This window comes from Cryptotermes secundus, unplaced genomic scaffold (genome assembly GCF_002891405.2).
Source record: "Cryptotermes secundus unplaced genomic scaffold, Csec_1.0 scaffold390, whole genome shotgun sequence".
NCBI lineage: Eukaryota > Metazoa > Arthropoda > Insecta > Blattodea > Kalotermitidae > Cryptotermes > Cryptotermes secundus.
Window position 1 is genome coordinate 328,167 of NW_019744414.1, and position 16,861 is coordinate 345,027.

Genomic DNA, 16,861 nt, shown 5'->3' on the forward strand with positions numbered 1-16,861 from the left:
GTCTGTATATAAAAAAAGGTAAAGCTGTCCATGTAACAGGCTGTGAAGGCCCACAGGGGTGAGACGTCGAGGTTCCCACACTTTCTAGACAGTCGGCTCATAGATGGCGGTAAGCTTGTTAGCCTTACGCACCAGCCGCCTTTTTACCCTCAAGGAAAATTCCCGGTACTCATTTATGTTAGAGGCTGAGTCGACCCCAGGGCCACTGTATAGCTGGAAGGATTAGGTCAATTGAAAAATCCAATGAACTCATTGGGATTTGATCCCACAACCTTCCGGCTTGTAGTATAGTGCCTCAAACAACTACACTACTATGTACCACCTGAAGGTCTGTATGGATGTGAAATTTGGTCTGACATTAAGGGAGGAATACAGACTGAGGGTGTCTGAGAACAGGGTGCTGAGGAGAATATTTGGACCGAAGAGAGATGCAGTGATGGGAGAATGGATAATGAGGAGCTTCATAACTTGTACTCTTCGCCAAATATAATTAGAATGAGGAAGTCAAGGAAGATGAGATTGGCTGAGCATGTAGCATGCATGGGGAGAAGAGGAATGCATACAGGATATTGGTGGGAAAGCCATAAAGAAAGAAACCACTAGGGAGACCAAGATGTAGGTGGGAGAACAATATTACAATGGATCTTAGAAAGACAAGATGGGGTGGTATGGACTGGCTCCATCTGGCTTAGGACAGGGACCAGTCAAGGGTTCTTGTGAACACAGTAATGAACCTTCGGATGCCATAAAATGCTGGGAAGTTCTTGCGTAGCTGCACGATTGGCAGCTTCTCAAGAAGGGCTCAGCTCCTTGAAGTTAGTTAGTTAGCTTGAGCTAAGCAAGCAGTTTTTAAGTTTTAGTACATATCCTGTACAACACATAATACAAACTACAGAATGGCCAAAATTTTGTAAGAACATGTCACATATACAGCTGGACATCTTGGTTTACTTTTCTTTGTGACATCTGGGGACTGGTTAAGAAAAAAAGAAAAAAGAAAAAAAATCTGAGCTTCTGCAGGTGATGTGAAACATTTCTTCAGACAAGAGACTTTGAAAAGCAGCCAATTTTATCACACACACACATGAATAACGGGACGTATGTGTCTCTCTGAAAATCAGCGAGTCTACAGTTCAAGCCACACTGAAGGCTATTCTCTACAAGTTGATGTGGAAGTATATAGTCATATACAGGGGGTTTGGAAGCATCACAATATGTATGATATGTAATGTCTTTCATGTTTTTACAGAATGAGTCCAGATTGTATGAAATTCTTTCCAAGGTTTAAGATTCATGAACTGACTAAAGAACAATGGCAAAAAGGTTTTACATATACCACGACACCATCATGAGTAGATATGCCCAACTGCGGGCAATTATGAATAACTGTAACCAAACCTAAATTTAAACAGCCTTATGTAGAGCACATATATGGGCAAATGTAGGTGATTGATAGGACAGAATTCCAGTGACATCTGCAGGCCGAAAGGTAGTGATGTATGTTGAATTCTTGTCTTGNGCTCACTGACTCTAATTAACACTTCTTCAATTCTCACATAATCAGTCCAACTGATCTTCTCCATCCTTCTCCAACACCACATTTCAAAACTTTCCAGATTTTTCTGATCTACTGCCCTAAGTGTCCATGTTTCAGCCCCATACAGAGCTATGCTCCAAATGTAGCATTTCACTAGTTTCTTCCTCAAATTTAAGTCCAATTTGCTGGTAAAAAGATTCTTCTTCTTGCTAAATGCAGCTTTTGCTATGGCAATCCTGGATTTAATTTAACTAGTACACCTTCCATCATCTGTTAACAAGCTGATAACACAGATACCATAAAGAAAAACAGAAACTTTAATTCACACTTCTAAGGAGGCTAATTTAGAAGTACACACAGAGAAAACTAAGTCTCGTCACCAGAATGCAGGGAAAAATCATGACATGAAGATAGCTAACAAATGTTAGGAACATATGGCAGAGTTCAGATATTTGGGAATGACAGTAACAAAACAAAACCTGGCTCAAGAGGAAATTAAGAGAAGACTGAATTCAGGCAGGCAATGCTTGTTACCATTCAGTCTAGAAATATTTGTCTTCTTGCCTGCTGTCTAAAAACATAAAAATTAGAATATACAAAACTCTAATTTTGCCTGTGGGTCTGTATATAAAAAAAGGTAAAGCTGTCCATGTAACAGGCTGTGAAGGCCCACAGGGGTGAGACGTCGAGGTTCCCACACTTTCTAGACAGTCGGCTCATAGATGGCGGTAAGCTTGTTAGCCTTACGCACCAGCCGCCTTTTTACCCTCAAGGAAAATTCCCGGTACTCATTTATGTTAGAGGCTGAGTCGACCCCAGGGCCACTGTATAGCTGGAAGGATTAGGTCAATTGAAAAATCCAATGAACTCATTGGGATTTGATCCCACAACCTTCCGGCTTGTAGTATAGTGCCTCAAACAACTACACTACTATGTACCACCTGAAGGTCTGTATGGATGTGAAATTTGGTCTGACATTAAGGGAGGAATACAGACTGAGGGTGTCTGAGAACAGGGTGCTGAGGAGAATATTTGGACCGAAGAGAGATGCAGTGATGGGAGAATGGATAATGAGGAGCTTCATAACTTGTACTCTTCGCCAAATATAATTAGAATGAGGAAGTCAAGGAAGATGAGATTGGCTGAGCATGTAGCATGCATGGGGAGAAGAGGAATGCATACAGGATATTGGTGGGAAAGCCATAAAGAAAGAAACCACTAGGGAGACCAAGATGTAGGTGGGAGAACAATATTACAATGGATCTTAGAAAGACAAGATGGGGTGGTATGGACTGGCTCCATCTGGCTTAGGACAGGGACCAGTCAAGGGTTCTTGTGAACACAGTAATGAACCTTCGGATGCCATAAAATGCTGGGAAGTTCTTGCGTAGCTGCACGATTGGCAGCTTCTCAAGAAGGGCTCAGCTCCTTGAAGTTAGTTAGTTAGCTTGAGCTAAGCAAGCAGTTTTTAAGTTTTAGTACATATCCTGTACAACACATAATACAAACTACAGAATGGCCAAAATTTTGTAAGAACATGTCACATATACAGCTGGACATCTTGGTTTACTTTTCTTTGTGACATCTGGGGACTGGTTAAGAAAAAAAGAAAAAAGAAAAAAAATCTGAGCTTCTGCAGGTGATGTGAAACATTTCTTCAGACAAGAGACTTTGAAAAGCAGCCAATTTTATCACACACACACATGAATAACGGGACGTATGTGTCTCTCTGAAAATCAGCGAGTCTACAGTTCAAGCCACACTGAAGGCTATTCTCTACAAGTTGATGTGGAAGTATATAGTCATATACAGGGGGTTTGGAAGCATCACAATATGTATGATATGTAATGTCTTTCATGTTTTTACAGAATGAGTCCAGATTGTATGAAATTCTTTCCAAGGTTTAAGATTCATGAACTGACTAAAGAACAATGGCAAAAAGGTTTTACATATACCACGACACCATCATGAGTAGATATGCCCAACTGCGGGCAATTATGAATAACTGTAACCAAACCTAAATTTAAACAGCCTTATGTAGAGCACATATATGGGCAAATGTAGGTGATTGATAGGACAGAATTCCAGTGACATCTGCAGGCCGAAAGGTAGTGATGTATGTTGAATTCTTGTCTTGAGAATACAGAAAATTGTTCAAGTTTACAGAATTTCGGAAATATTATTTAAATTCAAATATTTCTTATAAAATAAGGGAACTTAAAGTGCTGAATGTTTAAATATAAACTATGTACACAGAGGTTTCAAATCTATTTATTTGAATATTCTAATTATTATGGAATTTCTGAGGATTCTGAGAATTTGAAACCTATTTCAAAAATGAAGTTTCCAAAATCCACCCAAATTTTGTAATCAAGGCAAATAAAAAAACATGGAATTTAAATGCTATAATTTTTTTTCCAAAGTTTGAAAATATTTTACTATCTGAGGAGAAAATGCAAAGGTATCACTGATTTGCAACTCCTCAAAATGACAAGGCCAAATTTCATGTTCCGATGAATACATCTTCATGTCATGCACCAGTATAATCTAAATTAATGTGGCCTAACCCAGTCGAACACTATCAGACACAACTGTGCCAGTAGGAATAAATGGATAAGCAGCGGTTTCTTGTGCTAACCTAACCTAATTTAACCTATCATTGCTCAATTTCACCAAGTGATACCCCAGTTAGGAGGGATATGTACAGTTGGATGTGCAGTGGTGTTGTGCTTACCTGACCTAACCCAACTTAAGACTGCTCAGGTCTCACCACCTGTTGCCCCAATGAGGTGGGAGGTGCATAGTGTGCTGCTTTTAAGTTCACTGCCACAACTGTGTCTTCCACCTCATGAATTCAAGATTTCATTATGTCTTTATTAGCCTTGAGTAGCATATCATTCATGCCCAGTTTCATGAAAATTGGGGCAAATGTTTCAAAATTTGAGTTTCTGGGAACCATGATACATATTGGCTGTCTGGTCTCTTCCAGGAGGCGTAAGCAAATTTAAGTGAAAAATGTGTTCAGAGAAAGCATGTGCAGCAGATATTCAACATGTCAATCCATACTTGGGTGTGGGGTGTATATTATAATTTTAGCTTCACAAGCTGGGTATTTCCAGATGCAGATATTACATGTGGATCCTCAGGATGGACAACCTGACTTCCTGAGGCAATTACACATAATTTCAATAACTCTACTTAATTTTGCATACAATGACAGTCTATATGCTGAAGGATGTGTTCACATTAAAGTCAAATCTAATTATAGAATACTAGTTTCTCTTGGGGGGGGGGATGCACACAAAGCATGGGTGTGCTTTTATTTCCCACTTACAATGGCATCTACAGACTAATCACATCCCCGTCTTTACAGCTAGCCTGAAAAACAATGGTCAAATCACTGCCTTACCTACCCTTAGGCTAGATTTTTAGTATTACTTTTTGATCTCTTGTTTCAGTTTTCAATTGGGTCACCATTTCCCTGTCAAAACCAAATTAACATTTTTAGGTAAATGACTGAAAGAACTCTTCCACAATTCCACTTATTCATTTAAAGCATTTTCTTGAACTCCAGAAAATCTGATGGATCACAGCAGAGATCATAAGCAGTGTTTCACTCATCACTCACCAAATCTAAAACCAGGGAAAATTCTGGGCTACTCCTGGTTTTCAGAGGAAGAGCAGGGCATCTAGCCCTCATCTCTAGTGTAAGTGGTGGTAGATTCTTGATGAATAAGTAAGGGTCAAATGGCTCCCAGTCATCATCAGCCTCCACACCACTCTCTTCTACAATTTCTTCTGCTACTGCCATCTCCACATCTGCACAAAACTCTTTTAATATTAGCACACAATGACATGTCAAGATGTCAAAACAAATTATACAAATGCGAAGTATACAGATACAGTAAAATTTCCCTGTACTGTTACATATGTTAAATATTCTTCTTTTAAGCAGTGGATATGCAGTCAAATTTAAGTAGACTGTGGAAAAACAGAGGGATCTTGAGGTTTCATTCCAAAAAAGGTAACACAATAGTGGAAATATTGGTCTCTGGTGATAAGTAACTTGTCAGTATGACATCTTTGACAATCATGTAATTTATATTGAATTAAGTTAGCTTAAGGCATATGATTTGAATTTAGCCCCAATCCATTCTTGCTAATGGTGTTTTATGAATTACCTCAGTCCCTCCAGGCAGATGGCAGGATAGTATAAGTTCCATCCTGTTCTTCCAGGGCCATGCATCAGCCATCCTAATAACATCCATAAGCCTCACATGCAATAACTATACAAGAATCAAATGGTGTATCCACTTTAAAATACATATTCGAAATGTAATATTTGCAATGCTGCATTTACAATTGGTCAGTATTATAAGATGTACCTTTTAGGCAGATATGCAAGTAATACATTTTTATCACATTGTGTATATTTTACATTAGCATCATCACATTCGCTTGTTTCTTATATAAGTGTACAGCTACTTAACACTCTTTCAAAACCTCAAACAAAAAGGCCCAGGCAGAACATTCAAGATGTCAATGTCAAAAGTCTGTCTCTCTCTCTTTCAGCCTACTTTCCTTATTGTGAAAAAAGCATAAAGAAGTCTGTTGTCTGTGTGTCTGTCAGTCTATACATCGCCCCATAATTTTTTAAATAACAGGAGTATGCTTATGAGATCACCTTGCTGTCTCTATGCCTGTGGCCCCTCACCCAATTTTTTCATTTTCTGTGTGGTACATGTTGCATCAAAGGAAAACAGGCACTCAGTTCTTCCCAGAACTTTCTGCTTCTACAGCTTTTGTTCAAAAGAACGTTTCAATGCTATCCTTTTATTGAAATTGCCTCCAATATGATGTAAGGGTGATAATGGACAAATATATATCAAAATTAAATTCACCAACCAATTCCCTGTTCAAAGCCCTTCCACCTAATTCCAGTGAAGTCTGCCAAAATGGTTTGGGAAATGAAATATATAAACAAATGTGACCTCCCCAGTAATATTCATGTCATGTATTGAGTGTTAAGAATGCTAAAAATTTCTTCCATATCCTGATCACCCATCACCATCAGTAGGGCTGGGGTCCTAGGGTCAGTCACCTGGCTCTCCTGTTTGTGGTTTTGAATGGCTGCTGGTGAGAGGGGTGGAGCCTAGAGCTGCAGCAGCCGATGACTGCTCCTGCTGGTGCTCTTCATAGTAAGCATCACAGCCATGTGAGGCCAGAACAGTGGTACCTTCACAAACATCCGGATAGTTGCAAGGTAGTGACAACAGATCTGTGGACACATATCCACAACATTAAGAAATGACAAAGCATAATTCATCTACATGAATTAAATATCTAAATACCTTCAAGCAGGATCAAGGGTAACACAGTCAGTATAGCAACTGCCTCAGGTGCTCGATGACCAAGTACAGTCTGTTATTTTCTCTTCTTCAAGTCAACCATCCGAGTTCTGGGGCCCACCCAGCCTCCTATCCAATTGGAGCTGGGGAGGGGGGGGGGGGCTATTTTCCTGGAGGTAAAGTGGCTGACCACTCACCTTCAATTAATGCCAATGTCAAGAAAACGTGTATCTATACATTCCCTTCCCCTTACACCACCCTGGTGTAGTGCTTAATTAGTTAAGCAAAGGGACTTTGCCATTAGTTTCAAGCATGCCCACCTGTGGCCCTCTTAGCCTCTTCCTCCAGGAGGCATGTGAGGTCAGGTGAGGACACAGAGCTCAGGTCATCATGAAGAGCAAGACCAAGGTGATCAGTAACTGGAGGTGAACAAGTGTAGACCGAGCTGAACAGAGACACATCTGCCACATCTGGCAACACTGCTGTCTGCCAATTCTCCTTTGTCTCTTCACTCAGTTTTGTCACCTGAAATAGAAGTCAAGCCTGCTGAGTGCTGTTCTTTATTAAAATTTCAGTACAATTCACCAAAACATGAATTCTTTTGAAATCTATATCTCAAAGATAATTTTAAATACCCAGCCCCTTACACAAGCCAAAACCTTTTCCATGCCAGGTGGTAGGCCAAAATTCTGAGCAAGTTTTTTACAGTTGAAGTGGGACATGAATAAGAGAATTAAATTCAGTGGGTAGACAAGTCACACATACAGGTATTCCCTCTGGAATCACTGCCATCAAGAGGACCAACACAAAAGACATATGTCCAATTATCCTGTAAACACTAAGATGGAGTTCCACCAAACTCTACCTCTAGTGCAATTCAAAGAATTAACTCTGAACAATTCTGAATTTAAATTTCTGGATTACTGATTTATGGCAAATAATGATGAAGAATGTCAGTAATATACTTTAGTTACAAAGTTTTAGTTTATTTAAATTTGAAGAGTATATTATCCTCTGAGATGTCAGGCACTGCAGCCTTGAAGTTTATCAACGTTCCCCGAAAAACCAGCGAGCTTCTATCATCATGTTCTAGCAGAGAGCACTCTTCACATACTCTAACGTGAGAACCTGATATACACTCAACTCTCGATTATCCAGGATAATGGTGGGGATGGATACAACGATTAATCGAAAACCCGGTTATGACAAATTTTATTAAAAGTAGTACTGTAATCACAAATTGTCAATGAATAATCCGTCGAGTGTAACAACGTTCTTAGGTCACTTATTTATTTCACTCGCCTTACATGTTTCGGTTCAAAAGAACCATCATCAGAGGCACGTTACAAACACATGAAACCACTGGCGTTGTATTGTACACAGTATGTAAGCTGCGTGATCTGCTAGAGATGTCGGAGTGTAAAAGCACAACACTTTCTAGTAACGTTGAATGCATGTACACCTCTTGCATTCCATCCAAAGAATGCTCTCAAATTGAGCCGTCAATGTTAAAATATTTAAAAGCTTAAAACATTTGAATTAAAATTTGGCTCCTTCTTGTTGATTCGTCCCGGTGATGGGAATCGTCAACTTGAGGTTGTGTATGCTTTTGGTCGGATGTGTCTTACGCGTTGTGTGTTGTGTACTCACAACAATTCAAATTAGTACTGTAATACTGTACCTTCATAATACTATAGGCCTACCTGTATTTAAATTTATTCAACCTCGTTTTTATGTCATCTCATGGCCTATGTAATACTTTTTTATATTACACAGAAATATGAATTAGTTATTTAAATCACAGTGTTCAACAACATCCAACACTTTTTACAAATATTCACACTTAACACTTAAAAAAATTAAATATTGTCATTTGCTTTTTCGCGGCATTTTTCTTTTTGCGGATATCCGTACAAAGCCTACGTAATATTAGCTTGTCACTTAATAAACTGTTCTCTTCACTCTCAAGATAGTCTAGTAAGGATTCCAAATGATTAAGAGCAGCACCATGTGATATTTTCTTACTAGCAGCAGCGTCCACATCTTCCTCATTCTCAGTCTCTTCCCGCTCTTCTGGCTGCACCCCCACTGCTTAACATTTCGAAGCCCGGTTCACACGAGTTTCTGTTCAATACTTATCATAACACGCTTCCTTTTACACCCTGACATTTTGCTAACGCACTTGAAGATCGATACAAGGAGACTAACTCAGGCAGTCTATCTGTCCTTGAAACTTTCCACAAATCCTTGCATTCTTTCACCCTACCTTACAACATTGTGTTAGCATAACGGGACCAAAAAATGCAGAGCTTGGTTCATACTAGTGCGAAAATAGTGTTACAACTCACCATGTGAAACAAAAGTGAATGAATATTAAACAACATATAAGCCTCAAAAAAGCCCCGGTTAAGCTGCAAACTGGTTTACCCACCCCCGGATAATCGAGAGTTGAGTGTATTATTAAAGGTTGACTGACTTCTCAACTGGTTGATTGAAAGTGAACTCAAATGCAATGGTTACTCTTAAATGGTATCATACTAACCTTCACATTTACATTACTGCAACAGCACATACACATGGTCCAGCTGACCCAGTGTTGCATTCTTCAATAATAATACCATTAGCTCTAATTTAAAGTATGGCTGCCAATCCCATAATAAGGAGAAATTTAAAATCCATATTCCTAAACCATAAAAGGTTCAACAAAGCAAAACTACATTCTAATTCCAAAATTTTGATACTGGGATTTCCCTTGTACCAGGTACGAAGGGAGTTCCATATATAATGCCTCCTATTTTTTTGTGTTAATATGTAATGTCTGAGCTGGATGTCGGTGGTGTTGTAGTAAAGGCTGAACCTTCCCGCCACTGTACTGTTAGTTTGGTTGTCGTGCGACAGATAGCGGCAGCAGAGCAGCCTACCAAAATGGCGTCTGACATAGAAGTGCGTACAAAACAGAGATGTGTTATTGAATTTCTCACTGCCAAACAAATTGCATGCATTGACATCCATCAACGTTTGCTAAAGGTGTACAGAAACGACACAGTGGATGTCAGCACAGTAGGGTGGGCTCGGTGGGTAGTACGTTTCAACAGGGACAAAAGTGAAGTGCACGACAAACGACGCCCTGGGTGTCCCTGATCAGTTGCCACTCCTCACAATGAAGTGCCTCGATCAGCTCATCCGTACAGATCGGCAGATAATGGCCAGGGAACTGTGTGCACAGCTTAATATCGGCTGTAATGCATTGGAAATGATGTTGGGGAAGCTGGATTATTGCAAAGTTTGTTCCTGGCAAGTCCCATGGATGCTTACACAGGACCACAAAACTCATTGAATGGAAGTCTACCAGGACCTGTTGCACCAGTCTGAGGCTGAAGGTGACAAGTTTCTGGACAGCATCATCACCAGAGATGAGACATGGTGTCACCACTATGAGTCAGAATCCAAAAAGACAGTCCATGGAGTGGAGATATCCGGATTCCCCAAGAAAAAAGAAGTTCAAGACACAGCCATCGGCAGGGAAAGTGATGTGCACGGTCTTTTGGGATAGGCGGGGTGTGATTTTGTTGGATTTCCTGGAGCCTGGTGAGACTGTCAATTCTGAACACTACAAGATGACGCTGACTAAGCTGAAAGCCCACATTTCCCGAGTCAGGCCAGAGAAGCAGACAACCTTTCGCTTGCAACACGATACCACTAGACCCCATACCAGTTTGGCGACCACCGTGCACATTGCAAAGTTTGGCTGGACTGTCCTACCATATCCACCTTATAGCCCAAATTTACCACCTTCAGACTTCCATCTCTTTGGGCCTATGAAAGATGGACTACATGGGCAACATTTTCCAGACAACGATGCTGTCATTGCAGCTGTAAGAAAGTGGCTAGCCTCTGCTGGTGCAGACTTTTACGGGCGCAGCATACGGGCTCTTGTTCATCACTGGCAGACGTGCATAACAAATGGTGGTGATTATGTGGAAAAATAGCTGTAAGTAGCTGAGATCTTGCTCTATTTAACTGCATTATTATGCTGTGGGGCTCTTGCCAACGTGTGTGTAGTCTTGTCATTACTCCGATGACAACCCACTTCTCCGGAACAGTTTGTTGGCCCTGAAAAGGACCGTGGCTGCTGAGATGATTGACCGGTGAGGTAGCGCAGCGCGCGCCGGTAAGGAGAAAGGCTAGTTACGGTGAATGGCTGGTGAAAAGGCTAGTCGTTGAGCGCGGTCGTAGGAGCCATGAGACAGTGGCTACGCCAGAAGCGCAGTGGGTCGGACCGTAACACGACCACCGGCGAGTCCAGGCGCGGTGCCCCAGTGAGTCAGGTGTGAGAGCACTGGAGGGCCGAGGCAGTCGTGCCCGGCGCAGCCTGCCGATGTCTCCGAAGACCGAGCGCTGGCGACGAAGCCTGCTGGTTGAAGTTGCTTGCTGTCGGACTGAATAAACTGCTGAACTGAACTGAACTGAATCGATGAACTGAATAACTCGGCTTTGGAGTCGCTCCTTTTTTATACGCTGGTCGGTGGGGCGGAGCCAAACTCGAAAGTGAGGAGCAAGAATTGATTGGCTAGCGCGCGTAATGACGTAGATGCGGGCCAGGAGCGATCCCAGTATAAATATGAACGTTTGAAGCAATCTGGTTGGTTAGCGCGCGTGATGGTGAAAAGTGATGTGAAGAGCGAGCGTTGCAGAAATGCGTGATAATGTGGGATGTTCCCACAGTACTTTCTGTATCTGTTGTAGTTTTCATCGAAAAAATAGGAGGCATTATATACAGAATGCTCCTCGTATAATGCTTATATCACCATGACCTGGTTGCCAGTCCCCTTTGTAATAATGAACTGAATCACCAAAGACGATATTATTTCATACTGCAAATCCTACTCCCTTAACCCCATACCTAGTATAAGACATTCCATATTATGTTTATCACTCGCAGACGTATAAACTAGTTTCTACTTCTTATGACACGTTATGTTATAGACAAAGAATTTCCTTAAGTTATTAACTAGCAAATAAACCAACTAATGGTGAACTGTTAATCAATTAAAAGCCTTTACTAATAGTCTGTCATCAACTGCAGTCCAAGCACAGTAACTTCAACTGGTTCCAAAACCACAATCTTCACTGCTTCTTGCACAAAAATTCAGTGCACTATCTTACTTAATTAATTTTATAATGGCTCTTCCAGGCCATTCAGGGCCCAGGTCTCATATTCAGTTCTGTAATCATTTTTTCACAGACAGTAGGACTTCTTGGACGAGTGATCAGCCCGTCACAAGGCCTCTACCCAAACACAGGACAACACAAACACAGAATAAAAGCATACACACCATACATCCATGCCTTAAGTGGGATTCAAACCCACAATCCTAGCTTCCGAGCAAGCAAAGACAGTTAATGCCTAAGACCGCGCAGCTACTGTGACCGGCTCCTTACTTATCATTCCAAATTACAAATTACAAACCACAGCACAGCTTACTGCGGCCAGAGTATCCTTGACAATGCTGCTCACAGTATTCTTGACATGATGAAGCGGCGTTGATGTGATCATTGGCTCTATATCATCCAAGCTGCCTTTCCGTGGACGCCGTGTTGGTTTCTTAATGCGACAGCCAGCTGTTCCTCCATTGAAGTGAAGGACATTTTCTCTACATGTCTGAGTAATATTAACAATAACAACAACGATGATAATTATAAAAATGACGACAATGACAACAATTCTTATTTATGATGTATTACCCAATTATAGTCTCCTGCTCTGCCCTACTTTACTACCTGATTTTGAATGACTATCCCAACTATCTATCAGAGTTAAAAGCCCTCTGCTACGTGCTACACATTTAAAATTCAAATATCTTATGTACTGAGCTGGTTGGGGCATAACACTCCTGATTTATATTTTGGAGGTAACCAGTCTGAATCTTAGCCAAGACAATGACCATTCTGAATGAGCGGTTTTCTCTGATTTTCCTCAGTCCCTCCAGGCTAATACCAGGATTAGTATCTTGGAACAGGTAACGGCTTCCTTCCTTATTCTTTCCAATTCGTAATTCATTAATCATCCTACCATCTGATATTACAAGCCTGAGCTACTGACAGTGCAGTTACATAAACATCATATAAAATATACCTGACAATTAGTAACTTTAACATAGTGTGCACCAAATGCCAAGTCTGATATGTACATCAATATTTTCTCAGTTCTTTTGTTTGTGGAACCCTGCTGCATTCCTCTCCTCAAAAGGAGGAAGAGAACAAGTTCAAAACATATCCTACGTAGATATAAGAGGTCATTCATAATGGCAGTATTGTTAACATACACATGACATAAAAATAGATTTCTATTTCACACTCCATTCTTGCTAAATATCACACATGGATAGCATTCCAATCGGCTTTCCATATTTCTACAAAATAACACCAAATTAAACGACTGTTTCAAGAAAGAATACACTTCCACATTTCATTTTAACATGATTTTATAATTTATAACATTTTTCTTTTTATATTTAAAGATTGAAATTCATATTAAAACTGGGTATTAATAGGAACTGCTTATAGAAATGTTTTGGGAGTCAAAGGGAAGGCAAAAACAATGAATGAGTACAGTTTAATTACAAAAAATGGGAAAGTGTGCAGTCTCTACTGTGAAGTGATATCCCTGGCTGCTGCATCTGACTAAAAGCAATTAAGTAATATTTACTGCTAATTGGCAACACATCATATTGTAACGATTTGTGTGTGTGACCACAGATGGGGTACAGACTGGATATTCGACTGAAACAACTAAGAAGTACTAGTAATTACAACACTATCGCTGATCTTCACACTTTAAAAATTACTAGCATACTAAGTTTTCTCAGTCTTCACTAGTCGTATCTTGGCAATGGATTTTAACACAGTCTGTCACTGTAGCACACATAAAATCTTCTTTTCACAGATGCCGTGTTCCAACTAACTATTTTCTTCACAGCTGGACTTTCAATTCTTAACTACAGCACCATCACCTCTCAGCCTCCCTTCCAGAACTCAATTCTAGACTGACAACCCTCAACTACACTGTGTCCATTCAAGGAGAAAACTTGGCTACAGCGCTGACTGGGGCCCAACATTCCTCACAGATTGCTGCTGTAACTGCCAATAGAAGAATGAGTCATTAGCACTGATAAATGCGCACCGTCGGGTCGTGTGATCTTGTCACTGCAGTTAAATCACATTAATAGTCAGTCTGTATTTGAGATGTCGATAAGCAGTCAACATTTACACTGAAATGAAGTTCACTATTGAACAGTGCGTGTTCATTGTCAAAACTTTTGCAAGAAAAAAAGTTACAGAAAATGTATCCATAAGTTTCATCGTAAATATCCTGATTCGCCAGTTCCCACAAAGTCGTGTGTATCCAAGCTTATGAAAAAGTGGTGGGCCATAGGTTCAGTGTGTGACATAAAGAAGCAATCGAAGAGGATTCTGCTGACTGAAGAAAGAGTCTGGGATACTGAGGCACCATTACAGATCAGTCCTCAGGAAACCGGTGTTTCGCTAGGATCTGCTTTCACAGCCACAAAATGAATCACATTTTGCCCATATAAAACAACAGTTGTGCATGAGCTGAAACAACCAGATTATGCAGCAAGAATTTGTTTTTGCAACTGGCTGCTGCAAAATGTGCACGATGGAATCATGGATCCACAGCTTCTGTTCATGACTGATGAGACATGGTTTCACATTAGTGGTCATGTCAATGCACAAAATGTAAGAATATGGAGCAATGAAAATCCTCACACTCTACAGCAAGTGCCATTACATAGTGAAAGGTGGGGGTGTGGTGTGCTGTAAGTCCACAGTGAATCACTGGCCCCTCATTTTTCCACAAAACCATGAACTCTGATTGCTATATTAATGATATACTGAATCTGTTCTTCAAAAAGCTGACTGCTGAAGAAAGACAATATGAGTATTTTCAACACATACGGCTAATGCATCCATGGTCGCAATGCGGGAAGTGTTTGAAGACAGAATAATCAGCAGGGGGACTCTGACTTCCCAGATCCCCAGATCTCAGTTTTTGCGATTTTTATCTTTGGGGAAACCTAAAGGGAAAAGTCTACAAGAATAATCCTTGCACCACTGAAGCTCTGCAGAATGAAATAACAGACATAATTAGTTCAATTACCGTGGACCAACTTCAGAAAGTGTCACATAATTTATTTAAGCAACGCGAGGCATGTTTGCAAGCAGAAGAGGGTCACTTCTAACACCTGTTATAAAGCACGGTAAGTTTGTGTTATCTTTTTACAGTATTCATATAAATGTGTGCATGTACAGGAACTGATGTGAGGAAATCTGCGACACAACTGCACTCTCACCAGCAGGGAAGGGCACAGTAGTCGCAGAGAAACGATCCATCCGCTCTACGTGAGCACGTGCACGTTTATCAGCGCTAATAACTCATTCCGCTAATGGCAGTTACAGCAGCAATCTGCGAGGAATGTTGTTCCCAGTTAGGGCTGTAACCAGGTTTTCATTGACGACTGAATGCCCTGTATCTGCCCTGAGTCTGAGTCTGATGTTACGACCGACGGTCAGTCAGCCAGTCTGTCTTGGAATAAAGCGCCCAAATGGGGCTTATGACCAGATTTTTATTAATGTCAGACAGTTGCGGGTTTGTTGATGTGGGGCACTCTCTCTGATGAGAGGATGGGTCTGTTGTTTACAATCACTGTTGGCCCTCGCCAGCGCAGTCATTCTCAAGTCTGACTCCTGTGGGACTCATGACCATATTTTACTGCCTCAGACTCAAAACTTCCCTTTCTGTCACCTCCTATGACTTGCAGGGCTACAGTCGAGGTATTCAACCCCATCTCCACACTGGATGGCTCACTAACTGGATTGCCCCAGTTGTCTTCTTCATAACCACTTCACATGGACTGAATAATAAACACCGTTTCCAACAATCACCCCCCCTGTTGTAGATACGTGTTTACCGATCCCTTGCTTAAAAATGGGTTGCATAACATCGCTGTTCTACTGTCCTGTGTGTGTATGTTGTTTGCATTACCTAGCAACAGACACGTTTTACAGAGTCATTGCTCAGCAACAGGTCTATAGACCACAATACTATCAGATTACAGTACAGTCACCTCATTTCCTGGATTTCACAAATAATCTACAAAACAGCTTCAGCCACTACATTAAAGTAGACAGAACTATCCTATATTGTGTTATAAATCCACATTATTACATTCTTTAATATGTTGCAGTAGCTGACTTGGGAGCAACTCCTTAACTGTCACTTCTGTAAAATCTGTCTTTTGCACTTGGTACCTAAAGGCGTTTATCAGTATTCCTCTTACAAGCACATTCAAAACAAATTACTGTCATCTACGAAATCTCTTGAGTTATTCATCAAAGAAAGAAAGAAAAAAAAAAAAGAGCACAAAGGTATATCCCAATGAAGTTCACATATTTGCCAAAATTCTCTCTGCAACCATGATTACCTTAATGGCCTTGATATTCATTTAATGCAGATTCAAGCCTACTGTTACAAAGCTAATTTCACTATAGATATCACACTACACTGAGTCACAAATTATACTTGAGGAATGCCATCTTTTGGGATATGATGATGCGCACTCTGGTATAAATTTACCAGTGTTTAGGAGTAAAGCTGGTAAACTTCTACCAGACTACATACCATCACATCCAAGAAGATGGTACTCTTCACAGTCACTGCCATGAGAACCACAAATTGGAGAGATATTACTTCCTTACATTTCATTAATTATTAGCAATATCAAAAAAATGTTTCAAAGCTGTAGGTCTGAATGAGATATATATTGAATTTAAGTCATACACTAATATTTTGCATATGTGCCCTTTTTGAGGAAGTTAATAAAATTAAATTACACTTTCACATAATGCACATAATATAACTACACAGTATATACCAAAAGAAAATTTTCCTTAAGAC

At 40.4% G+C, this 16,861-nt stretch overlaps 1 protein-coding gene across 1 annotated transcript in view; it reads right to left on the bottom strand.

Annotated features, from left to right (window-relative positions):
• LOC111874736 (CTD small phosphatase-like protein 2) overlaps positions 1-16,861 on the bottom strand; it is a 47,844-nt gene that overhangs the window by 15,956 nt on the left and 15,027 nt on the right. Inside the window, exons 4-7 of the mRNA XM_033755576.1 lie at positions 12,356-12,547; positions 7,206-7,410; positions 6,639-6,815; positions 5,166-5,356 (exon numbers count right to left, since the gene is read on the bottom strand). Of these exons, the coding sequence (XP_033611467.1) occupies positions 5,166-5,356; positions 6,639-6,815; positions 7,206-7,410; positions 12,356-12,547 (765 nt within the window). The remainder of the gene's footprint in view (positions 1-5,165; positions 5,357-6,638; positions 6,816-7,205; positions 7,411-12,355; positions 12,548-16,861) is intronic.